This window comes from Melospiza georgiana, chromosome 4 (assembly GCF_028018845.1).
Source record: "Melospiza georgiana isolate bMelGeo1 chromosome 4, bMelGeo1.pri, whole genome shotgun sequence".
In the NCBI taxonomy this organism is placed as follows: Eukaryota; Metazoa; Chordata; class Aves; order Passeriformes; family Passerellidae; genus Melospiza; species Melospiza georgiana.
In genome coordinates this window covers 48,236,203-48,261,485 of record NC_080433.1, presented here as the reverse complement: position 1 = coordinate 48,261,485, position 25,283 = coordinate 48,236,203, and the positions used below count along the sequence as shown (strand labels likewise).

General features: G+C 37.9%; 1 protein-coding gene across 3 annotated transcripts in view; it reads left to right on the top strand.

The window, feature by feature from the left end:
- Window positions 1-24,278, top strand: part of TBC1D30 (TBC1 domain family member 30) — a 52,420-nt gene extending 28,142 nt beyond the window's left edge. For 2 of the 3 annotated variants that reach the window (XM_058022023.1, XM_058022021.1), the window contains 11 exons: window positions 48-109; window positions 504-569; window positions 3,650-3,775; window positions 4,646-4,831; window positions 8,169-8,337; window positions 9,717-9,885; window positions 12,650-12,755; window positions 17,906-18,018; window positions 18,188-18,327; window positions 19,899-20,105; window positions 21,679-24,278. In XM_058022023.1, coding sequence (XP_057878006.1) covers window positions 48-109; window positions 504-569; window positions 3,650-3,775; window positions 4,646-4,831; window positions 8,169-8,337; window positions 9,717-9,885; window positions 12,650-12,755; window positions 17,906-18,018; window positions 18,188-18,327; window positions 19,899-20,105; window positions 21,679-22,460 — 2,126 coding nt within the window. In that variant the 3' untranslated portion in view covers window positions 22,461-24,278. The remainder of the gene's footprint in view (window positions 1-47; window positions 110-503; window positions 570-3,649; window positions 3,776-4,645; window positions 4,832-8,168; window positions 8,338-9,716; window positions 9,886-12,649; window positions 12,756-17,905; window positions 18,019-18,187; window positions 18,328-19,898; window positions 20,106-21,678) is intronic. The other variant, XM_058022022.1, reaches the window with a different exon arrangement.
- The last annotated feature ends 1,005 nt before the right edge of the window (window positions 24,279-25,283 follow it).

Genomic DNA, 25,283 nt, shown 5'->3' with positions numbered 1-25,283 from the left:
TGAGTTAAATGAAGTAATGAGTTTTTTTGTGTTTTTTTCCTTTCTAGGGGTTGATACAAAATTGAAATTCACTCTTGAGCCATCTTTAGGTCAAAATGGTTTTCAGCAGGTAATTTGACTTATTTTTTTCTTGAATTTGTGAAGGAGTGGGTTCTCAGCAATCAAGGTGCTTGCCTAGTTCAGAAGTGCATTTGTCATCATAATATCAGCATATTATTTGCAATTGCATCAAGAGCTGTTTCATTTGTATTCAGAAAATGGAATAGGCTTTCATTGTTTGCTCAGATATTTCCTAAATCCTTGTGTCCCAGAATATTATACTTTAGTCAAATCATCAAGTAGTTAATCTGCATCTTCCCTGTGAGTGGATTAAGCAGTTAAACTCTGACATGTGTGCAGCAAAATGAAATGAATGTGCATGTCTGAAAGGTAGCAAATGTTGCTATGCTGTAGCATTGAACTAATGATGGATATTTTACATTTTGGGATGCTTTTTCTTTTAGTGGCATGATGCCCTCAAAGCAGTGGCCAGACTGCCCACAGGCATCCCAAAGGAATGGAGGAGAAAGGTAGGTAGACCTCTGTGCCTTGTGGGCCATATTGCCCGTAGGTTTCTCAGGAGAGCTGAATTACATCAATATTATCTGCTAGTGGGTTTTGTAATGAATATTTGGACCTTTTAAGTTTTACTGGGGATTTTTCCTTGTTTTTATTATTCAGTGACAGCTTCACAGGGCAGATGGAAAGGCTGAGGAGACAGGTAAATATGATGTTTTCAATAGTTGGGTTCTTTCTGCTTGAGGCTTAGGTAACTTGTTCCGGTGCAGATGTTATTGCCTCATACTGTCAGTCTCAAGAAATTGAACTGGTGAAATTGCCCCCACAGCTGAAGATAACTGAAAGGAGAACATATCTGCAGTGTAGGATGTCACACTTAGAAAGGTGAAGTTGATAGATGCTTAATATTGACAAGAATGCTTATAGAAACAGTTGTTGGGGAAAAGACAGATTACCAAAATTAGGGAAGTTCAAAGTCAGGAGTGATGTAGAATGGCAGAGTGCATCATTAATGGGAAATTGCACTGAGTGTTGTAGAAAAGGGTCCATTGGGATTTTGCCAGACTTACTTTATTGCATTCTTCAACATTTGAAGTCCCCTAGTATAAAAAGAGGCATGTCTATTAATTTTTTCTTAAAAAATGAATCACACAATCTCAGCTTTAAAAACACAGTTTTAATAAAAATAATTTTTTAAAGATTTATAAAATATGTAGTTCCATGTATAATATATAATAATATTATACATTATATACAATTATAAATTATAATTGTGTAATTGTAATGATAAATTATAATTTTATATATAATATAAATTATATATAATATAAATTATATATATTATATAAATTATATATATTATATAAATAATATATAAATAATATATAAATAATATATAAATAATATATAAATAATATAGTTCCACATATTTCTGATGTATCAGCTTAATTTCTTTTTCCTGTTTTTTCTGTCTTTCCAAACCGAATTGTACTTCTTTACAAATCAGGGGAGAAGGAAGAGAAGACTTCATGGCATTGTTTTCCGCACACCACGATGAATTTATTTTTAATATACAACTTCAATGAATCCTTATACCCATCTAACAGCCTTTTTTCTTTCCTGAAATAATCTTTTCCCAAGCTCCAGAAAGTGTCTCAGGCACTTTTCTGTGGTACGTGAGTGGCAGAGGTCACAGAATCTCAGAAGGGCTGAATTTGGGTGGGACCTCTGCAGTCATCTGGTCCAACCCCTCTGCCCAAGCAGGGCCACTTACAGCTGGTTGCCAAGGACTGTGTCCTGGTAACTTCTGAATATCTCCAAGGACGGAGATTCCATGACCTCTCTGGGAAATCTGTGTCAGTGCTCAGTTGCCCTCACAGTGAAAATGTGTTTCTTGATGTTTGAGGAGAACCTCCTGTGTTTCTGTTTGTGCCTATTATCTCCAATCCAGTCACTGGTACAGATGACAGGAGCCTGGCTTCCTCCTCCTTGCACCCTCCTTTCAGGTGTTTATACACACTGGCAGGATTTCCCCAAAGCTGCCTTTTCTCCATTCTGAATGCTCCCAGCTCTCTCAGCCTTCCTGCATAGCAGAGATACTTTGCAACTGGGTGTCCCCAACATATATTGATGCTTGGGATTGTTTCTTCCCAGAGACAGGATATTGCTCTTCTTGTTGAACTTAATGAGGTTCTTGTTAGACCATTTTTCCATGCTGTCAAGGTGTCCTTGGGCTTATCAGCCACTCCCCCAAGTTCTGTGTAATCAGCAGATTTGTGTGTGCTCTGCCACATCATCCAGCTCAGATCTGTCTTTCCTTTTCACTCTGCCCATCTCTGTGTTTGCTCACATGCTCACATGATGCTAACCAATGAAGTAGTGATGAAAAGAGGTGTTGTCTTTTTACTGCCATTCCCCGGGTTCACAATGATTTTAAGGTAGATACCAAAATAGAGGAAGTATTTTGTGGTGGCAGCCTGCTGGTTGCCTCCTTTGCTGTCAACAAAAGGAGCAGGTTGACATCTGCACTATTGTTGTGGCATGTGGGCTGGCAGAGATAAAGAATCCAGTCAAACAACATCAGTAGGGTGTCAGCAGTGCTGAGGCTGTTGGGAGGCAGAACAGTGGCATTCCTCCACATGAGTGGCTTTACAAAAGTGTAGAAACAGATATTTAAATGCAGAAAACATGAGATTCTGTGAGCTGTCTATAAATTCCTTCACCATGCAGCTATCTCAGTGTTTAAATCTGTGGGAAGTGTCTAAATTTCTTTTCTCACTTGAGTGAATTAATGGCTGATATAAAACTTGACCAGTTTGCTTTCATGATGTCTTTCAGTTTCCTGAAAAAAGGTCCTTTGTTGTTACTTGTTGTCATTGTATGATCTGTCATGTGCCTTTCATGGTTCAGGAAGTTTTCAAATTTTTAATAAAGGTCCAGCCTTTGTCTTGGATACACATGCATAAATCTGTTCTGGCAATTATTAGGCTTTAAGAGTCGTGAATATGTTTGTTTCAGAGCTCCCTGTAGCACCAACAGTTTAGGAAGACCTCTTGTAAAAGTAAGCTGTTTTGATCCAAGTCACGCTTTCAGATCAATCCCAAATGGTGAATACTAGATGCTATTTGTTCTGCAAACTCATCAGAAGAGACTTCTGATAAAGAGAAGCACCAACACTGCTAGATTTCTTTTGGGAATTCCAGGAGACATATCCATGGTTGAGTTTGAGGAAAGCCAGCAGCAGTGTTATCCTTTTATCAAACTCTTTGTTGGTTATGAGGATAGAAGATCTGAACTGACAGAGGATCCATTTTGGAGGGCTCCTGTGAATTCACTGACAGATGACTTGCATCTTTGTAAGCAGCCCACAGATCTGGATGTTTAATGCTGACCATTTCCTTCCTTTCTTTTCTAGGGAGCAAGGTATAAATTTAATCGTGCAAAAACCGTTGTGGCTAAAATCCTCCTCTGCATATTTCAAATCTAACAGCAGATCACGTATGGGTGAAGCTGATGAGGTTCATCTAACAATATATTTTGACACTTTATATTTTGTCAGAGAAATAATTAATTTTACGATATGTTTTTCTAGGTTTGGTTGACCCTGGCTGATCAGTACTTACACAGTATAGCCATTGACTGGGACAAAACCATGCGTTTCACATTCAATGAAAGAAGTAATCCTGATGATGACTCTATGGGCATCCAGATAGTAAAGGTAGCCAGCTAATTTGTTATTTCTTTTCTAATTTTTAAATGAAAAGTTGACATTTGAATTTGGATTTATTTTCATCTCTGCAACTGCTTTGGCAAAAAAAGTATCTTAATTCTCTTCTTTTTTTTGGCTGCTTTGTTCCTTTTGCACTAGTCTGGTTAGTGTTGGCTGGGAAAAAGATGCTATTTCTGGGTTTTTTTCCTTTCATTTTTACTTTCTTTTGACTTTGAAAAAAGTGCTGGAGTTAATGAAGACAAAAGAACATAAGTGGGTTTTTTCCTTCTCTGTAAATAAGCACAAATGTTTTCTGGGAGTAAAAGCATATTTTAAAATACAGCAAATGAGCATTCTTCAGTTGTTTTACAGGAGTGAAACACATTTGCCTATTTGTATTTCTCAGCTGATTAATGTTTAATATTTAAAGCAGTCAACCATTTTGTACATTTTGCCTTTCACTTATAAATCTCTTGAATTTCAAGGACACAGTTTGTGGCTTGTGTGTTTGGAAAAGTCAGTTATCTACTAGTTTTTTATACTTTGATAAAAACAGATGCTCTTTTTTGTTAAATTAAGCAGCTGTTGTGCCTTGCCTGTTTGAAACCCAGAGATTTATTAACATCTTCTGTGGCAATGCGTTATAAACATCTTTTAGGGGACTTGTTTACTTAAGAGCTTGCTGAAACTATTTCTTTTGGGTAAGATAAAGGTTTAACAGCCTAAAAAAGAAACGTTTTCATCAATTTTGAGAGTATGTACTGGGAGGGTGGAGATGGAAGGAAAACTGGGACAGGAAAGAGAACTAACAGGGGACAGAAAATACACATTTTCTCTGCTTGTCTTGTAATTTTTATTTTTTCTTTTTTTCCTTTAAAGGACCTTCACCGAACTGGCTGCAGTTCTTACTGTGGCCAGGAGGCAGAGCAAGATCGAGTGGTATTAAAACGTGTTTTGCTGGCTTATGCCAGGTGGAATAAATCTGTTGGCTATTGCCAAGGATTCAACATACTAGCTGCACTTATTCTGGAAGTAATGGAGGGCAATGAAGGGGATGCTCTGAAAGTGAGTAAAATTTCTTTTAGTGTCAAAGATTGCTTTTACTTAGTGAACTATAGAATAAACCAATGTGTGAATTTTGGAGACAGACTAAAAGGGCACAACTCAAAAGACTTAGCTGATTTATACTGGTGAACTTTTTATTTTGTTATCCTGTCTCAACTAAAATGAGTAGTTTGAATGCTATCAGTGTCACTTTTTTTTTGGAAAAAAAAAATGGGACCACTGCTACTTACTATAGGATATCTTATCCTACAATTCTAAATCTGCTTGCAAACACTATAGGTAGCTGAAATATTAAAATTTCATGATCAGCGTCTTATGTGGCAGCTCCATGTGAGGCAGTTGATAAATCAGCTACATTTCAAAGCAAATCCTAGGGAAACACTAAATATTCAAAATGAAAGTAAGTCACTTTGAAGATAATTTCTGGACTAGGTTAGTCTTACATTGTTTTGTTTTCTTAGATAGTTTTTATTGTAAATAAAACAAAGCTTCATGAAATTTATAATATGTCAGAAAATGGAAATACTTTAGGACAGGGCATGGTTTAAAGTTTGGCAAGATCATGTGCAATTTCCTTTAATAAATTTGCTCATACGTGTGAGTTGGTTTCAAATTAATGAAAGATGACTGTGACTCTTCAGAAACTGAGCTGTTTGTTTTGCCTTAGACAATGATTTAAATAGGGTAAATACTTAAATTTTCTCCTAAATAGTCCTCCTATTATTATAGAGCTCCTAAAATATAAAGCTTGTGGCAGTAGAGTCTAGCTAGCTGATAATTAATCCTTCATTCTAGACAACTGCCTGTAATAGGAATAAAATACCATAATATAGCAACTTTATATCAGAAAGTAAAATTTCCTTTTAATAATTCTTGCTTAAGATTTCCTCGATATTTTAACAGTAATTTACCACATTATCCTATAGGAAATAGGATTGCCCAAGGTTTACGAAGTCCAAGTTGATGATTAGAACCGTGTGCATCCTTGTGTTGTCTGTTATTGTGAGTTGTGTCAGGCTCCTTGTGTGGAGGAGACAATGAATGGAGCCAGGCTGCCCCAGGGAGGTAAAGCCCTGAAGGCTGTTTGCACCAAAACTGATCTTACCTGGCAAAAATAAGAATGGGAAAAAAATTATTTCTTTTCCAAGCTTAGTGTGGGCTTCGCAGGGTTGGAATTTTCCCAGAAGACAGAGGGAAGAGGGGAAGGGCAAGGAAAGGAGCAGGGTGGGTGGGAGGAAATAAGAATTTGGTATTAGTATGTGATGGTTTTGCTGTAGTCACTGCCACCTAATGGAAGCAGTGAGTGAACAGCTACAGAGGCCTGTAAAGGCGCCCTGAGGATTGTAGCTGTGGGGTAGCTGTGCTGGGGTTATTGTAGAATCTGGGGTTAAGGGAGCAAGGGCATCCTTAGGTCTTGCCAGTCAGGTCCCATTTCTGGGGAGGACATTATAAACAAAAGGTCTGTGTCTGGGAAGCATCTCCCAGGGGCTAGGAAACAGCAGGTGTTACTGATGCCAAGGGGCTCTAACAGCACAGTACCCAGCATGGTAGCTTCAGTGAATGCCAAGCCAGTGATACTGGAGTGTTAGCTAGTTAAGGTAAGCATTAAGTTAAATCCCTGGAGATGCCTCAAAGTTAGCCTACAGAAATTATGGTAAGCAAGAAAATCCCATCTGGCATGAGTAGAAGCTATTAAAGTCATAGATACTGAAACTTTAAAAAGTTTTTCTTGCATGTTATTGCTTGGAAATGCTACAGAATCAAATAACAAAAATAAATATGTAGAGATGTGTTAGGAAGAAAGTATCTGTTGCAAACTGGTAAATACACGAACTGCTTTTTAAAAAAAAGTCTTCTCAAAGCAATTCACATGTTGGTGGAACAGAATGAACTTAAGTGTTGAAAAAGATATCTTCTCTGTGCTCTCATATATCAGAGATCAATGAAGGGATACTATTCAGTGGGAAGGGAGCAAAGGCCTTTATAGAAGGGTGTCTTTAACATGGGGGTTCATAGCTTATGTCATCAGGAATTAATTAAAACACATTGTAAGTTAATGTTGCTATATTAAGTTACTCTTCCATTGGTTGAAATATATCTGAACATATATATGCTTTATATAAAGCATATTTTCACAAGACTGTGGAGTAACCCACTATTCAGCAAAGGTTACGTAATGCATCTGACAAAATACAAGCCTGTCATGTAGAAGTTGTTGATTTGCATTTGTTGACTACTGTTCCACATGCTTTAAAACATGGAACATAAGATTGCTATTGCTGGAGAAATCTTTCAAGGACAAGTGGCAGTATGTGGTCACAAGCAGCTGGGAAAGAAAAGAAAGCAATAAGACTCTGTCAGGTGGTGCTCTTGGTAGTCCTGTGTCTGAGAGGCTGTTTCTGTGGGCCTCTTATGAAAACAGAGGGATTGGAAGGAGGACTGTCTCCTGTATGTGAAGGTGCAATGCTTCTCTTGAGAATGAAAGTCTTTATGAAACATGGTAAGGGTGCTCATATGAGAGAAATGTAGAAGAGATGCAGATGGGATGACTGCAGGCTCTCTGGATGAGGCTAGTAGAGTGGCCACAGAGATCCTAAAAGATCCTGAAGTGAAAGGTCAGTGTCTTCTGTTAGGCTGATGATAATCATCAGCTTCAGCATGTTTTTTGTTGCATTTCTTCATTCTCAAATGTTTGACAGTATCCATTTAATTCCTTACCATCCATGTAGTTGAGCTACCTTGCTTGAAACAGATGTCTGCTTAAAATGTCTCACGCTGCTTAATTTAGCACCTTCTAAAGTGACAAGATGGAGTGCAGCATATGGTAACAAATCACAGTAAAATATATGGAGAATTTCTTTTTAAAGAACAGTGCCTTGCTTTTTGGAGAGGCAAAATAGGGGATTTGCAAAATCAGCCTTCTAGTTGTGGCATTAACCAGAGAAGGGATAGTGAGACTCTCCAGCACTGGAGAATCTCATAAACAGCTCCAACATCAGAAGTGTCAAAAATTGTTTTTGGTGGGGGTAATGCTGCCAGCTTGGGCATAGCTTACTGTGACATTGATTTCAGTCATTGATTTCAGTAATTTCATGGTTCATAAATTCTGGACAGTTTCAAGAGGCCTTTGTATCTTGAATGTTTGTGGATACCTAGGGTACCTGAGGATGCTCAAAGTGATAATATTTTCTCCCCATATAAATGGAGGTGCCATAAGCATGTGCTGCCACTGGGTCCAATTCATTCTTTAGTGAACAGAGAAATTTTATTTTTCTGTTATTCCTAGAAAATAACTGCTCTGTAAGTCCTACATGATAGTTTTTCCTTCTGCCCACAGATCATGATTTACCTAATTGATAAGGTGCTTCCTGATAGCTACTTTGTCAATAATCTCCGTGCTCTCTCTGTGGATATGGCTGTTTTCCGAGATCTTTTACGAATGAAGCTTCCTGAACTGTCCCAGCACTTGGACACCCTGCAAAGAGCTGCTAACAGAGAAAGTGGAGGTATGTTCAACAGAAAATGCTATTCAACTCTGTCTTGCTGTTGTTTCATCTGAGCACTGATTTAAAAATACAGTATTTTAAGTATTTATATTAGTTTATTGCTTAAAATTTGTATTTTAAATTTTTAAGATGAAATATGATGGCTTTTGTTGCTGATAACCTCAACATAAATAGGTGTACTTCCAGGAAAAAAAAAAAAAGGGAAAGAATTTAGTCCCACCAGTAGCTGCAAACAGAATTGTGTTTACAAGAATATACAAAGCGTGGAGGGACAGCACTAACACTTAGCTTAGTACAAGGGCTGCCTTGGAATGGTAATTTCTTGCCTTAGCTCAGGATAGATGTCCTCCTACTGCTCTGTGTAGTTGCTGGCTCACATAGCTGTTCTGGGAAGAGTTACAATGTGAGAGCCAGTGAGGGCTGGTTAGTATTTCTTCACCTGGATCCTTACCAATATACAGGTACAAAACTCAGAAGTATGTCTTGGGTTCCTATCTGAAAACTGGCTTTGCATTGTGATTTTTTTTCCTGGCATAGCATTCCATCCAGACTTACAGCGCTTTTGTTTGGGGATGTTCTGAGGAGGGTAAGAGGTTATTCTGTTAGTTGATTTGGTTTCTTTTTCAGTTGGGAAGATAAGTGCACCCTGAGTTCCACCTTAGAAAATATCTGCTGCAATGTTCCATGTGTCTATGCCCAAACTGTGTGAAAAACAAACAAATGGTATCAAGGAATTATTTCCTGTTTGAAAGTTTTTTCACAGGCTGGCCTCTCTGGTCATGGCCTTCAGTGCATCAGTTGATACTGGGATGCACAAAGTGTTCTCCGAGCATAACGAAAAAGTAACATTTTAGAGTTTCAGCCTGAAATGCTACATTTTGTTTGAAACTTAACAAGCACACCAGGATATTAAAATAATACATATGACTTACAGAGATGGTCACCTTCACCTTATCACCATGTAGATAAAGACTTATGCCATCAGTTGGTGAAAAAATGCAGCATTTTGTGGGGAAGTTGGTGGGTTTGGGTTTTTGTTTTTGATAGGAGCTTTTATTTCATATGGCTTTGGGGAAGGAGAAACAGTCTTTCTGAAATAAAGGAGAAAAGTGTGGTGCTGTATTCCAGGGTTTATAGTCCAAAGCCAATGATGCTGCTTAGTTTTTTGCAGTGCAGCATAATGGAAGATGATTATGTAATTTTTCCATTGTTCTCAGCTTGTCTTTGGACAGCTGCAGACTAAGTAAGTTTTGAGCAGTAACAGAAGTGCTACAATGTCTGGTGTATTTTATGATGCAGTTTATACTCCTTGTAAAATGATAGTAAATTGCAGTTACTTCAAGTAACTTGTTTTTTTCTGTTTTTTTTTTTAACTTCAGGAGGCTATGAACCCCCACTTACAAATGTCTTCACAATGCAGTGGTTTCTGACACTGTTTGCCACCTGTCTGCCTAACCATACAGTTCTGAAGATCTGGGATTCAGTATTCTTTGAAGGCTCTGAAATTATACTGAGAGTAGCTTTGGCTATCTGGGCAAAGCTAGGGGAGTAAGTAGTCATTTTTATCTGATTTTCAGTATGAGCCGTGTTTAACTTTTGTTTTCTTTAAGATGTTCTCAGCTTTAAACAAGATGCAATCTTTCAGGAGAATGATTATTTTGAAAAAGCTGCAAAAAGGACCTTTATGGTTTCTTAAAAACACGTGATTCTGACATCATGTCAGAACAGGCAGGATAATTAATTGACCCTTTTTGCAGAAAATGTCTCCAGTTGTTGGAGTTGTCTATGTATATTGTCTTTGTGCTGTGCTAAAAGGTTGGACTTTCCTGAACATAAACCTCTGAAGGAACTGGTAAATACTCTGTATAAAGACACACAAAGAGATTTGAGGGTGACCAACTAATTTAGTTGGGTACCTGAAAGTGGGGCTGGTAATTTCCTTAGTTTCACTTAAGGAGACTTAAGGATTTGAGCCCATTGGCTTTTGCAGTACAAGAGTTCATTGTTACTAAGGGAATGACCCTGTGGTACATGATGCTTTTCTGTTAAGGCCTGAAAATGAATTTTCCTGAAATTCTCTGCTTTTCAGCACATTCCAGCCAAGTTTCTATTGTAGTCCTTTGTGGCCTTGGAAACTCACAACATTGCAGAACACAAGAAGAGATGGTTAGTTCTTCAAACCCCTCTGTTGTCAAAGCAAATATTTGTGTTCCAAGGAGTTTACAGTGCTCCCAGAGAAATGAGTTTTGTCACTGGCTTCAGTGGGAGATGTGAGCTCTGACAGGTCAAGCAGATGTTAGTTCAGCTGGAAACATTTTTCAGCTGGCATCAGCAACTGCATTGATTTTTTTTTTCTTGTGATGCCCATTAAAACTTGTCTTCCTTTTTTCTCTGAAATTGAACCAGTGGGATTTATGTTCAGTTCTGTCCTTGGAGGTTTCATTTCCTTTTTTCTTTCTGAATAAATTAGCACTGCAGGCCAGTTGCATGGTAAGAGGATTTGTTTCCTACATTTAATTTTTAATCTGAATAATAATAATTAAAATAATAATTTCTTGAGAAATTATTACAATCATTTTAGTACAATGAATGAAACTTGCATGAATCATTTGCATTGGGATTAAGCTGTATGTAGTCACATAGTGTTTTAGATAAAAAGTTCTTTCAGTAGATCTCTGTACACTTAAAAGTTATAATTGTGAATGCTACAACTTAGAACATGATAAAAAGGAAGCAACTACTTTGAAGATTTTACTGTAAAACTTAAAGAAAAATTAAACGTGTTTTAAGAAATTGAAAGGAGCAGAATCAAGAAATATATAAGAATGTGTCTAAGAGAAATAAGCTGATCACTGCACATCTTGTGACTGCTGTTTGTGGGGAATGGGAGAAGGTCTGGTGAAAGACAGGGCACTATTTATGCTGGGAGAAGATTGTGATTTTTTTTCTCTTTGTCCACCATTAGAACTAGAACGAGGGATTTAAAAAGGTGGGGTCAGAGATAGTGTTCATAGTCTCATGATCTTCATACTTCTCAAGATTTATTCTCAAAATGAAAATAGGGTGAGAAGTGCATTTTTAAAATGTAGGTGGCTCAATTGTACTTCTGTTTTGAGGGAGGCTGAAGGAATGGGGAAGTTAAATATAGGGGCAGTAGAGAAGGCAGTATGTGGAGGTCATGAGAGACTAAAGGTAACAGGACAGGTAAGCCATAAGTTTGTGATAATTGGCTACATACCCACTGTTTATACTACTTTTAATTTTTTTTTTTTAGCTATGTAATAATTATTTTACCCAAACTGTGTTAAGATTTCAGGAGTTTCATAGCTCAATGGTTGTTATGTGCTGTTGCTGAAGATCAAGGGAAGCGGCTTCTTCTATTGCTTAAGAAAAAAGGCAGTGTATTTTTTTTTATGATTCCTGCATCTGGGTTTTAGAAGAGAGGCTACAATATGTAGCCATCAAAGCACTTCCTTGAGATATAAGAAAAACAAATTTTTCACTTGACAGGAGAGATGTTTAGCAGCTGACCCTAATGTGTGTAGAACACCAATTCACAAAAGCATATTACTCATATTTCTTTTCCTCTAGATGACACTCTCTGTGTTTAGAATGAATCTGTGCTTTTAGAAATGTAAAGAAAAGTGCAGAAAAAGTATCCAATTGAACCCCCCTTCCCAAAACAAGGCAAACAAAAGCATCCTACCAAAGCAAACAAACAACCAAAACCAACACTCTTCCCACCCCTAATTTAGAAATAGCATTCACAAATATGATGAGTGAATTTTCCTTCATTGTGCTTCATGTTAGCCTAATTATTTTTTAACATAATTACATGTATGAATGCACCTATACTAATTTATTCCATCGTCCTCTGACAAAGTTCAGACAGTGAATTTGGCCATTTGGTGCATGGTGAAGAATGAGTGATGAGTTAGTCAAGAAGTCTTTATGCTCACTTTTTAAGCTCATAAAACCCCCTCGTGATAGTAGGAGGCAAAATGTATTGATTCTTGTGCAATAGAAGTGAAAGGGGCAGAGGGAATGGCCTGTCTGGAGATACATTCATCTGTTATCATGAGGAGTCAGGACAGCAGGCTGTACTCAGTGCATCTTTTTACTGCTGCAGCTTTTCCAGTGTTGTGTGCATAGTTTTATAATTTGGAAGTCTATGCAGAACTGCAAATAAACTTAAAAGTTAAGCCATCTAACAGAAATGCATATTTTATGATGACAAGAAGATCAGTTTTGTTTTGAGCATGTAGAATCGTATGTAAAAGTCAAATAAAAACTAACATGTATTTTGATGTAGGCAAATTGAGTGCTGTGAAACTGCAGATGAGTTTTACAGTACTATGGGCAAGCTGACCCAGGAGATGCTTGAAGACAGTCTGATTGACAGCAATGAACTCATGCAGGTGAGTAATTGTAACATAATCAATTTTTGTGTTTTCTGTATTGATTTCTTCAGGTCTGGATTTCTAACAAATTACATTTTTTCTTCAAATACTGCAGAAACCTAAATTCTACCAAGAATAAAAGTTTCAGATAACAGAGTTGAGCTAGCATGTCAATGAAACAAGTAGGTGACGTGCAGTTAGAGCTAGAATCTTATTTTTATATGAAATGTAGAGAACCACTAGGTGTCATTTAATAAAAATTGATTCTATGTTGACAGCTGAGACTTTTGGGATATAATGGTCAATTCCATTTACACAAGATTTTTAGGGTGTTCTTTTGCCTTATTTTTATGTTTTGGTCAGTTTTTTATTACACAGTGGGAAATAAGGGTTTATGAAATGAGAAGTGTGTAAAAAGTCCTTCATGACTTTAAAGAAACAAAACATGAACAGTCAGTAGTGTACTGTAAACAAAGACATTTGTAGATAATTGCAGTGTCTGAATTATTAAAGTATATGCCATTGTATCAGAACAAAGACCTACATTGTTCTGGGAAAGGAAAGGGCCTTTAGTATAGCAGATAAATTTATTTATTTATTTATGTATTTATTTATTAATTTACAGTTACACTTATTCTTGTGATATTTTTAAGGTGTTGTCTACTTAGATGCTTTATAAGGACTTAGTGCTGCAGTTCTGGAACTTTCCTTTTGATGAGTTAGAGCATACTGATCAAATGGGAGCAAGTACAGAGAACATAATTCACCTGAAATTTGTACCTGACTTAAGGGAAGGAAAAAAGTCAGTCTGTGAAGCTACAAAAGTTTAATTACAGCTGTTAGCAAGTGACTTCTATTGCCAATTGTTGGAAGACTGTTAAAATACACTATTTTCAGTTTTATTATTTTGGTCATTGTTATTTTGTCTGATGACAAAGCTCTAGGAATGGGAGAAGTGAGTGTTGTGGCTTTGTTTTGCTTCAAAAATGGAAACACAGCTGGTCAGAGGTACTCACAAACTTTTAAAAAAAGTGTTAAAGTTCTTCACAAGACAGTTCAGATAGTGAGGATGTGTAAGGAGGGCAGCACAAGCTGATATCTTCTCATTGTGTTTCAGTTCCTGGTCTCCAGGATGGTACAAAACCAAGATGTGGCATTTGTGAATAAGAATAATTTTGGGGAAGCTGAGGTGGTCTTTTGTGACTCTGTGGATTTCTTCCTTTGCTGATGTGTGAAATAAAAGATAAGGCATGGGTAATTCACTGGTTGGAGGAATTTTTTTTTTTAACTCTTGCAGTTACAAATACTAGCAAATTAGCAATCTTTTTGTGCTTCAGCAAAAAATGAGTATTTGGCACAATAGATATGTGTGTTCATAGTGTATGTGTGTATTTTATGGCACTGACAGGAGTGCTAAGATAGGATAGCATTGCCATTGATATGGAGAATGTGGCAGGTTTAAGTTCTGTGTATGGAGGAGCAGTGTGTCTGGTTTATGTGTGTCCTCTCTGTTGAAGAAACCACAATTTAGTTTGCATAGCTTTCTTCAAGTCAAAGGCAGTGTAGCCATCTCTGAGGCCTCCACTCTTTACCTTAAGTGGAAGGAATAAGAAACTACAAGAGTTTACCATCAGGGCATATAAGTGCTACCATGTATGTGGTTGGAGAAAAAAATTAAGAAATATGAACCATTGCATTAATGAAAAAATCCAGGCTGCTTGAACATGCTGGTTTTTAAATTGCTTTAAGGTTTTTTAGAGGAGTCATACAGAGATGCTTTGTTTTCATTTTTTGCTTTTCCCCTAATAAAAATCAGAATTATTAATTTACATCTAATATTTTTTACAAGATGGCTCAAGGACTAGTATCCTACTGTGGGGAAAGGATTATAATATCCCACTCTGCCTTCCCATCACATTTCAGAAGAGCTCGCTGGTGGCAATCATCTCACTTCTCTTTAGACTTGCATAACACTTATATTTGCATCTAAACTGCTTGTCCAGACTCACTTAAGCCAGCCTAACAGGCACTTCTCAACCACTGGAAAACAAATTGTGCTCTAAGAGCCTTGTTTCTTTTAGGAATTAGAGAAGGGAGGTACAACTGATCCTTCAAGGGAAGTGTTGGCAGAGCAGATGTCTAAAGTAGAACAGGGGACTCATGTCCTCATTCCTTCCACCAGCATGTACAGGTGCTGCAGTTTTATTGCTCCCATGCAGTACCTATAGTTAGGGTGGGAGCCTTAAAGCTTTTGCAGATTTGGCCCTTGTGTGACAAAAGTTCTTAACGTTTTACTGAGGAGAGCATGAAGGCATTGGAGGAGCAAACCAGCCTACAGCTTCCTCCTTTTTCAGGTTGAACAGTTTGGGTGAATAAAGTGCTGTACACATCAGATTCTAGGCCAGGTATGTATTGGTTCCAATATGGAGACAGAAGGCTGTAGTCAGGGGTCTGCAGATATTCTAAACAGAGTGTGCTAGACTGAGTCTGTGCTTCCATGCTTTGTCAGAAAGTGAGCACTTTTATGACCAGTTAAACTGATTCAGTTTGTATACCCAGGAACACTGCAGCACAGAGGAGATGAGAAGCCAGCTGGAGGAGAGGCATCCCTTTGTATTTACTAGAACAGAGGGGAGCAGGGATTAATCCTTCTGTGGTACTCTAGCATTTTGGACCATCTGCCTAGACAGTTGGCCTGATTTGATGGTATTCACTGTTAACTTGCTACTTGAATAGCACTTTGTTTTCTTTTGGGTTTGTTTTTGCTTTTACTTTTTGTTTTGTTTTCTTAGTCAAACTGAAATGAAAGAAAATCCTTAAACCAGTGAGGGGCAGCTATGGAGATAAGTAATAAGTTGTCTGCAAAATGGCTTACCCTGTTTGGAAGCCACAGCCCAGCACTCCCATATGGTGTTCTGCTGAGGGTGTAGACAGCTTTGCATTTTTCGAGTAAGGCAAAGGATTGTCAAATGATTTAAGGTGAGAATGGAGGGGGTTTTGTCCTTGTCTCTGTTCTTGTTCTCAGGATCTGTCCCTTATGTAAATAAGATGCTAATTTTGGCTGCATCATGCTTTTGTGTGTAGGCTATTTCTCTCAGGGACAGTTCCCCAGAATTAACCAAATGGCATCCAAGGCTGTGTAATGACTAGAAAAAGAATGCTTTGACTCTGAATTGTTACTGGGAGGATATCAGAGGTGTTGTCCGGCAATACTTTTTAAACTTTTCAGTGGAACTGGCACTGGCGTAAAATTTGTTTTGTGGATCTCTTAGCCAGGTGGTAAGCAAGGCCTGCAGTTATAACCTGATAACAATAGTTAAGTTAAAATATGTATGCTAAATGAAAGAACTTGTAGCAGATGTGGAAGAGACACAGATTGGAGACAGGCAAAAGCTAAAAGTATAATCTGAAACAGTAGGTGCAAGGAGCAAGTGGAGGAATTGGAGTCGACTGTTTCACTTAAAGGGTAACTAGCATATGGAACAAGTTACCTGAGAAGGACATTGACATAAGGAGTAGAAATAAATTCCAGACAAGCCTCTGGAGAGAGTTGAAACATGGAAAAAAAATAAAACCTAACAGGAAAGTATGGTGGAGATCAAACAAGCCGGCAGACATGTTGGGCTGGGGGTAGGTCTTCCTCTAGATCATAAAATCCCTTTGTCTGGTGGACCAATGGGAAATCACTGTTCAGGCCCTAGGGAAGATTTACCTTTCACAGTAGCACTGTAGTTTGATGGAGTGGCAAAGCTTCAGTTCATGCTATGGATTTTTGAAAGCATCTTCCTTTCCTTAGAGGCTGTGCAGGGCTTGAACTGTAAAAGCATTGTCACAAATAGTACCCCTGTTGAGGGGCACTATTGCCCTGTCTCTGATTCAGAGAGGACTGTCCTTCCTGCTACTCAGTGCTTACATCATTGCCATTAACAAAACTTTTTTCCCCTCCTTATGGCAGGAAATGTCTAGTACTGAATTCATGTTTGCAATTTTCCTCAGAGTACTCAGCATAGGCAAGGCATGGTTCAAGAATGGATTATGTAGAAACTGTTCAGAATTTCCTTTCATCTTAATTGAGGTCATTTACCTTCAGATGAAAATGTCACTGACTTAAAAGCACAGGAAAAAATATATAAGTGAAGATTTACCATCATAGCTAATGAGAAAATTTTATGTTGCTGTCTTTCAAAAGATATTTAAATTTCAGGATGTGGAAAAGCTTTAATATTTCAGAGAAACTATGGGAAATTACATATATAATTTTTTCTTCTGACATTGAGACTCAGAATGAATTATTTGGCAGTTATTTGAAAGTTCTGAATAGTGAACAAAAGCAGGGGGAAAAAGGCAACTAAAGTATGTAGGAACAAATCAGCAACGATACTGCAATGAATGTGAATTGTCTTTATGCCAGGTGGGCTGGTGACTTGCAGCAAAAATAATGCTGAAAAGAAATATATTTGCAACTGTGTATCTTCCTAAATTCTGAGTATTGATGTAAAGAAAATCTATTAGCATTTTAGAAAAACTACTACTTTTACCCCACCAAATCTCACCTTTAGCCTCAAAACCAACCAGCAATCAAAACTATAAATTGAGGGAAGAAAACTTGGATATGTTGGATCCTTCCTCTTTAGTGATGATTTTTGTGCTGATGTGATTTCCTCACACAAGCTCTTGAGCTTCTCAGGTAAAATAATGAACCAGCTAACAGTCCACATCAACTGCCCCTTCATATCTGTGCTAGTGCTAATACTTTGTTGAATACTTGAGCAAAAACTTAGGTCTCCTGGAAAAATCCCCAAATCCTAAATGATGTTTTCATGTAAGTGAAATCATAATTGGAGGAGGATTTCTGGTGTGCTGGCAAGAAGGGGTTGACAATAATTTTTAAATGAGTATAGGAGTTGTAAAGGATCCTGCAGCTCATGTTATCAGTTCCCTTTTTTTTTTTAACAGAACTGTGTATCTTTCTAGTGAGTCTCTCTATTTTTCTTACAGGAAATACTGACTGAATCATCAAACTAGACCATTTTCTTACAGCATGTGAATGTGCAAGAATGTGCAGCCTTTAATCCTGCAGGACTGTGGAAGTCTGTTCATGGAGAAATCTTTTGAGACTCTTAATTAAAGCAAAAAGTTTTTAAAGTTGCTTTTTTTTTCACCCCCAGACTGTTTACACCATGGCTCAGTTTCCTTTCCCACAACTGGCAGAATTGAGGGAGAAATATACATACAATATTACTCCTTTCCCTGCAGCAGTAAAATCAACTTCATTTTCAGGGTAAGTTTGAAATGCACTGCTTATGGTGTATAAAGTTATTGTTTACCCTTTGCAGATGAAAAGGCAGGTGGATCCTCCCTTGTATGCTTCTAAAAAAGATAAAAATGCTTGATAATATTCACATTTAAGAATGTATCTTCCTTAATTCTCTTATGTTCTCTTTTGACAGCAGGTTAGGCAGAACCAGAGACAGTGATGAAGAGAATGACTTAGATGATGAAGACTCAATTGCTAATGCAATTGGTTGTCTCGGACCATTAAGTGGGTTTTTGGCACCAGAGCTCCAAAAATACCAAAAACAGATGAAAGGTAAAAGTGACTTCTTTAATTTTGGAAAGCACAGTTAAATCTATATGACCTGGCAGAAATTATCTGCAGTTCTGTCTGTGGAAGCTGCTATGGAAGATGTGTTTTCTGTGCACACAGAGGTTACAGCAGGTACCAAATGACTTGCTCTGTCCTCCATGAAGCTGTTGTCAAAGCCAGGTTGGAAGGCTGTAGGTGTGCAGTAAATGATGGTGTGAGTTAAGGATTTGGCTACAGTAATAGTAACAAAACAAGCCCATAGTATTGCTCAGACACAAAAAAAGAACCATATTTGAAAAAATTCTACTCTAAATCCATGCATATTTCTGAGACAGCTGTTAAGTAGTCAGCATTTTCTGAAAGGTGTTCCTTTAATAAATTATCTTGATCTTTATTAACATATGCATGGCTAATACTGGAACCTATCAGCAGTGAGTGAACTCTGCAGGTGATTTCACTGCCCTTTTGGCCAAACCTCCAGATTGTTGTATGTTTTGGATATATTCAAAATGTCACCATTTTTCAAATCCTTCTGCATGGAAATTTCTTGACAGAATTGTATGAACGCCGGTGCAAATTCTCTATAAGCAGTACAAAATGCTGATCCATACAAGAAAAGAATAGCCTTTATGAAATGGTACTGGATCAACAGTGATTTCACAGTATCTTGGGAGAGGCCATTTTTATTTATCCCCAACTCATCACCACCTTACCCTCAAAAAACCCCAGACTGATGTAACAAGTTGCTGTTCATGCTTCATCTTTCTTGTGTCTTGGTTTTACTGAGACCTGTAAGCTGCAATTTTCCTTGCTGTGGTGTTTTGTTTTTCCCTTCCTGAGGGACTCTCTACCTGCTGCTTCAAACTAGTACTTAGTCAGAACATCAAACTGCTGTTGCAAACTAAGCCGAAGACAAATAAACATTCCTTGAAAAAGAATTATCCTCCTGACCCTGTAGTGCCAGGTTGGTGCATCAGAAACAGCTGTGAAAATAAACAGCTCTGCTGCTAATGCTCTGCAGCTGTTGGCCAGAGACACTCTCAAGTTGTCTGATCCTCAGCTGCTCTCTGCCTATCCTTTTTGTTGCTACTAGCAGCTTTCTCCCTGTGGTATTCTCTTTCTTGATGCTTCTTGCTGGTAGCACTAGGTTGGTTGTTTAATTTCATGCCTGCTTGACTGTAATGTATTTTATATCTTGCATTTTTGGCCTCTACAACAATAATAATCTGTTATTGAATTACTTCAGTGGTGGCTCAATGTACTTCTGGATATTTGAGAAGCTATGCTTACAACTTTGGACTGCCATGTTAATTGACTTTTGCACTCTTTAACCTCCCTTCAAACCCCTGATATTCTTAAGCAGTAGTGCTATTTATAATACTTCTTATTGTAAATAGCCCAGCTTAGTTAAATAATATATGTATTATAATAAAATTTTAATTGAAGACTACAGTTAAATAAGATGGTAGGAATCAGACACAGACTTCCCTTGGAAATAAGCTACAGAAGTACAGATACATCTCTTGAGTATGCCAATGTATTCCTCACCTCCACTTTATTCCCTCCTTCTACAGATCAGAATGAAGAACAAAGTCTTGGTTCCAGTAACATTGCAGAATTAAGTCCAGGAGCAATAGATTCTTGCAGAAGTGACTATCAGACTGCTTTTAACAGCATGATGATGGAGCGTATGACCACTGATATTAATGCACTAAAAAAGCAATATTCCAGGATAAAGAAGAAGCAGCAGCAGCAGGTTCACCATGTGTATATCAGAGCAGGTAACACATCCAAAATGTGCTTCATTCCCTGATTTATTGCAAACTAACTTCATCAGGCAAATGACATTCTTTTACATTTAAGCAAATAGACAAAATAAGAAAGACTGATGATATAACATTTTAGTAAATGATGTAACATTAGCAGTAAAGTGGGTACCACTTCATGCAGGCAGAAAACAAGAAGGTGATATTTCTTCTTCTTTTGTCAGGATCTGAAGATGATGACCCTGGGGTTTTCTTAGGTCCCAGGGACCAACCAAACAATGGTATTTAAAAGTGGCTTTGCTATCTGGGTGCATTGTGTTGATCTCGCTGATTAAAAAACTTTAAGTCTTTGGCATTCTTGGGATTGATGTATTGATGCACTGAAAAAATTGAATGCAGAGATGAGGATGCTTCAGATCATGTGGCAGGTGTATTCCTAGCTGGTCTGTATTATCTATACTCCTCTGAATTCATCTGGGCATGGCAAATTATGCAACTGAGGGAACTGGCTTAGATGTTCCATTGTGGCTGGCAGTTTCCTTAGCCATAATGATTCTGTTGTGAGGACTTAGCTGGACATCAGTCCCTTATTTAACAACCCATGTTATGGAGTCACCTAAACTGTCAGACTCAGCAGTGCAAGGGTTGGCATGAAATGCACAGCTGAAGGTTTTACTGGGTGTGCAAGCTGAACACAGCTCACCCCACTCATTCCTCCTGCTTAGGTGTCATCCTTCTAAGTTCACTATTGAAATTCACTGTGCAAAAGGGGCACTGTGGAGAATTGTTATTTCTCTTCTAGATTGTCTAAACCTGTGCTGCATTGGAATACATGGAACTGCAATTTTTTATTTATGTGGTTTAGAAGGATTTTTTTTTTAATATTAGTGAAGTGTTTTGCTTTGAACAGAGGCCAGCAGAAATAGTGCAAACAGTAAAATGTTGATTCCCAAGGATGCCAACCCCTACCTTCCAAACTCAAATCTTTCTAATCTTACTTATCATGATACAGGGCTGGGTTTGTCATTTAATCAAACTGTCACCTAATCACTAATTCTGAGTCTATTCCTCTGGCTTAATAAGATGTGCTTTTATGCATTAATAGTACTTCAGTTTGTTTTCCATTTTCCAGTCACACAACCCTCATGGAGAGGCTTGTGTGACTGACCTCATATGGAGACTGAATTGCCTCTTGCTGTTGGAAGAGAAGTGAAGGAGAGGGGGAATATCAGAAGCTAATATTAATGTTCAACTATTATAGTTCAATTCCAAAAATCAAGATGCTATTTTTTAAAATTGTATATTTTCATGGTATTCCTGGCTTCGGGATTCCTCACAGGTGCAAAGCAGTAAGGGAGGGCAGAAAATCGTTATATATAGAAGGTGCTGCTTTGTGTTCAACTCTAAGACATAATTGAAATTCAGTGATGATTGTTAAGTTTGGGTTGGTTTTTTTAATATACATTCTGTCCTACAAACCTTTGCCATATCTCAATAAAGGTATCAAATATCATGTGGTAGATCCTTAGAACATTAATTTGTTTTGTTCTTTAACAATACTATGTTTCTTTTAAATGCTTTCTTTCAGACAAGGGGCCAGTTACCAGCCTCCTCCCTTCTCAGGTAAACCATTCCCCAGTGATAAACCACCTCCTTTTAGGAAAGAAGATGAAATTGAATAACAAGTCTCTCAAAAATGCTGTAATTCACATCCCAAGCCATGCTACGGGGAAGATGTCTCCCATTCCCCAAGAAGATCTTAAGACAAAGCTGAACTCTCCGTGGCGCACTCACATCCGAGTCCATCGGAAGAACATTGCTAGGGCCAAAGGCCAGCTGGGCTATGGAGATACTGTAGGACTGATAGATGAGCAGAGTGAGAGCTGCAAAACAAATAGTCCTGGTGCAAAGGAGGAGGCTTCCAAACATTCTGACTTTGGAGAAAGAGAAGAAGGTGGTTTGGATGACAGGACTACTCGGAAAGCTGAGCAGCAGTCATCTGAGGCAGACTCTATGGACAGCGGTACAAACATGTCCATGGTCCAGCTAAAACTGGAAGCACTGGAACTCACCTCAGATACCCAAACTGATGTGGAGCCAACATCCCATCGGTCCAGCCAGCCATGTTTATCAGAGTCTTCCACTTCATCCAGAGACAGTGGAAACCTGGCTAAATCACCCCAGCCTGGGAACCCAAAGCCACAAGTCTTCAATCCTTTCCCCAGTGTCAAGCCTCTTCGAAAGTCAGCCACAGCCAGGAATTTAGGGCTATATGGCCCCACTGAAAGAACACCAACAGTACACTTCCCACAAATGAGCAGAAGTTTCAATAAATCTGCCAGTGGCAGCAGCGGGACAAGGAAACGATGATGTGCTGATACTCATTATATCTGACAGCAACAAAAGAATTTGTATTGCCTTTTTTTTAATGTGTGCATGTGTATGTGTGTCCCAAAGCATTTCTAAATGCTAGTTAAGTAACAGGGACAAAAGTGGTTACCAGATATATAAATATGTGACTTTGAAAATTGTACTTCCATGATGTTATGGGATAGATTAGTGAAGATGCACTCTGGCACCCTATTGGTCCTGTGTAAAATAAATATTAATTTACAATGTGAAGCATACTGTTTCTTAAGGTCTAACTCAGACATTAAATCACCAGCTGCCTTTAACCCCTCAGACCCCATGGCTGCCTCCAGTCTAGCTGAGTTCAAAGGACCAATTGTCCAGTGCAGCAGACAGGTGTAACAGTTTTTGTCACTGTTAAGCAGCTTCCCCATCCGACCTCATCATCATACTCTGGGAGTAGCTGGAGAAGCCACCACAAACAGAAGCACAAGCAGCCCTAGCAATTAAAAGTGTCACTTTGTGACATCTGGCTTCAGATATTCTTGAGCAGCATGTTGTGCTTCTCTTCCCACAGCAATTCTCTGCTGATACTATTTTTAATATAAACCTAAACATTGAGCATGAGAACAGCAGACATAAATCCATCCACAACATAGGTTTGCTCTTTCTCTGTTACAGGTGTACATACATACATTTCTGTTACTTACTGCTGGAGAGTTGCAGCACTATGAAATTAGGAATTAGGTACAACTATTTGTATAGTTGTATGATTATTATTCTGATGCATCTTGGCTTCAATGGATTTAAAAGCTATTATCTAGATTAGACTTGTAGTTAAATAATATTTGGCAGCTTAGCAGTAGGTAAAATATATGAATGTTCCAAAGTAGTTTAGGGGTTTAAATTCTATAAATAGAGTGATTAGATACTTAGAGTGCCACTTCCCATTAAAAGCCAACACATCAGCCACCATGTCAGTGGGATGTGCCCTCGGGCTTCCATGTCTTGGTTCCTCTGTGGTGTGAAAGAAAGTGATAAACTGAGTATTTATTTCCAAATCAAAAAGCAGAGCTGATAAATACTGTACGACAAGTATTTATATGTATATAACAGAGCCAGACAGAGAAACTAAACCTACATCATTCAACTTCAGGACTGCAAATTCAAGTACTCGAACTCCAAGAAATTCAGGTTGTTCTTAAATCATTGCAGCTTTGTCAGATGGTATGTACTGACTGTGATGCATTACCTTGATTCCAAGTTTCCTGTGGCATGAAAGGGCCAATATTTTAAACTGCAGTAATAATGAATCAGCACCATTGTATGTAATATCTTACTTGCTTTAAAAATTCTTTGTTAAATTTGCAAATTAATATATATCATTGTCTATGAATGTATTCCATAACCTATAGTATGTGACACCAGATTTACTGTATACCATAACTTATAAGCTGTACAATATACTCTGTTCAATGTTGTGGGAACAGTTTTATTTTGCTGTTGTTTCATATAAGTGTATGCATATAAAGTAATATACAACTATGAACACTATAATTATAAAACAGATGTAGGTCAGATCTTGCCCCTGCCTTATTTCCAGGCAATAGTAGTATTGTCACTAATGATTACTTACAGCACTAAGTAAATTTAAAATAATGTAGAATTCAATCTCTGATTATTGACTGTATGTGAGTTGTTTTTGCACTGAATTAGAAGAAATGGACTTCTCAAAAATTTTCCTGTGAATCATCCTCCCCAGTTTTTCTTAGCTTCAGTGTATCACACGGCTGTATGCTGAACCCATTCAAATAAAAGGACTGTCAGTCTGTAAAACCTGCTAAAATGGTCCAAGTATGTGCATGGATTTTCAACATTTTATGAAGTAAGCAGTGGGAAATCAGTAAATTATGCATGGGTATAGCTCTGGGGAAAGAACAACACATTCTAATGATTCAGAACTAATAGTAATTTACAAGTGTGCATCCAGGTCTTGAGCTGTTAGGATTGAGGTGAAGGAACCACAGCTGCTCAGTGCATTAGTTTGATGGTGTTTGCTGCAGGAAATTCTCTTAAAGTACTACTTGATGAGAAAATAGTGTGTCATGTTAGCTACCTCAAAGGTACATTTCTGTACCTCAAAGGATATTCACTCTCTACCTGATATACTGTTAGAACATACAGCAAAAACAACTTCATTGCTTAGTACTGAGACAGAACATTAAGATGAGGCTCAGAGAACCAGGGAACTCCAGAGAAGTTTCCCATTATTTTTCCTTAAACAATCCCTTGAGAAAATGAGGTCTAGTGATGAAGGAAGTTGTGCTTGGAAGAGTGGCATCGCAGCACTGAGTGCTGGCAAGCATGATGGTGGGAATCTGCTCTGTAAACACTTTATTCTCCTTGAGCCTTCTTGTTCAAATGCTCTCTTCCATCTGACCAAATGACATTTCTGTTTGTTGGGGGCTTTAAAAATTCCTAGAGTTTTGTTTTTTGGTTTTGGGGTTTTTTTCCCTTTGGGTTTTTTTTTTTTTTTTAAGGATTTTAATAGGATCATGTTGACTTTTACTTCTGAGCATATGTTTCACCATCATCAAATGAAAGCTTTCAAAGGGCAGGCAATTGATTCCATTTTGCAGGCACGTCTGCAAGTGGAAACAGGTCCACAGCTATTCAGAGATTATGAGAAATTGTCTACGCTTTGGGGGTAAAAATAGCAGATAGAAGAGATAAATTTTTCAGAATTGTTGTTAGCAAAAATTGGTTTTATCCACAACTGCAGCTATTGTGCAAATTCAATTTTGTGTAACTCACAAAAATCCTACCTCCATTCAAAGCAACCTA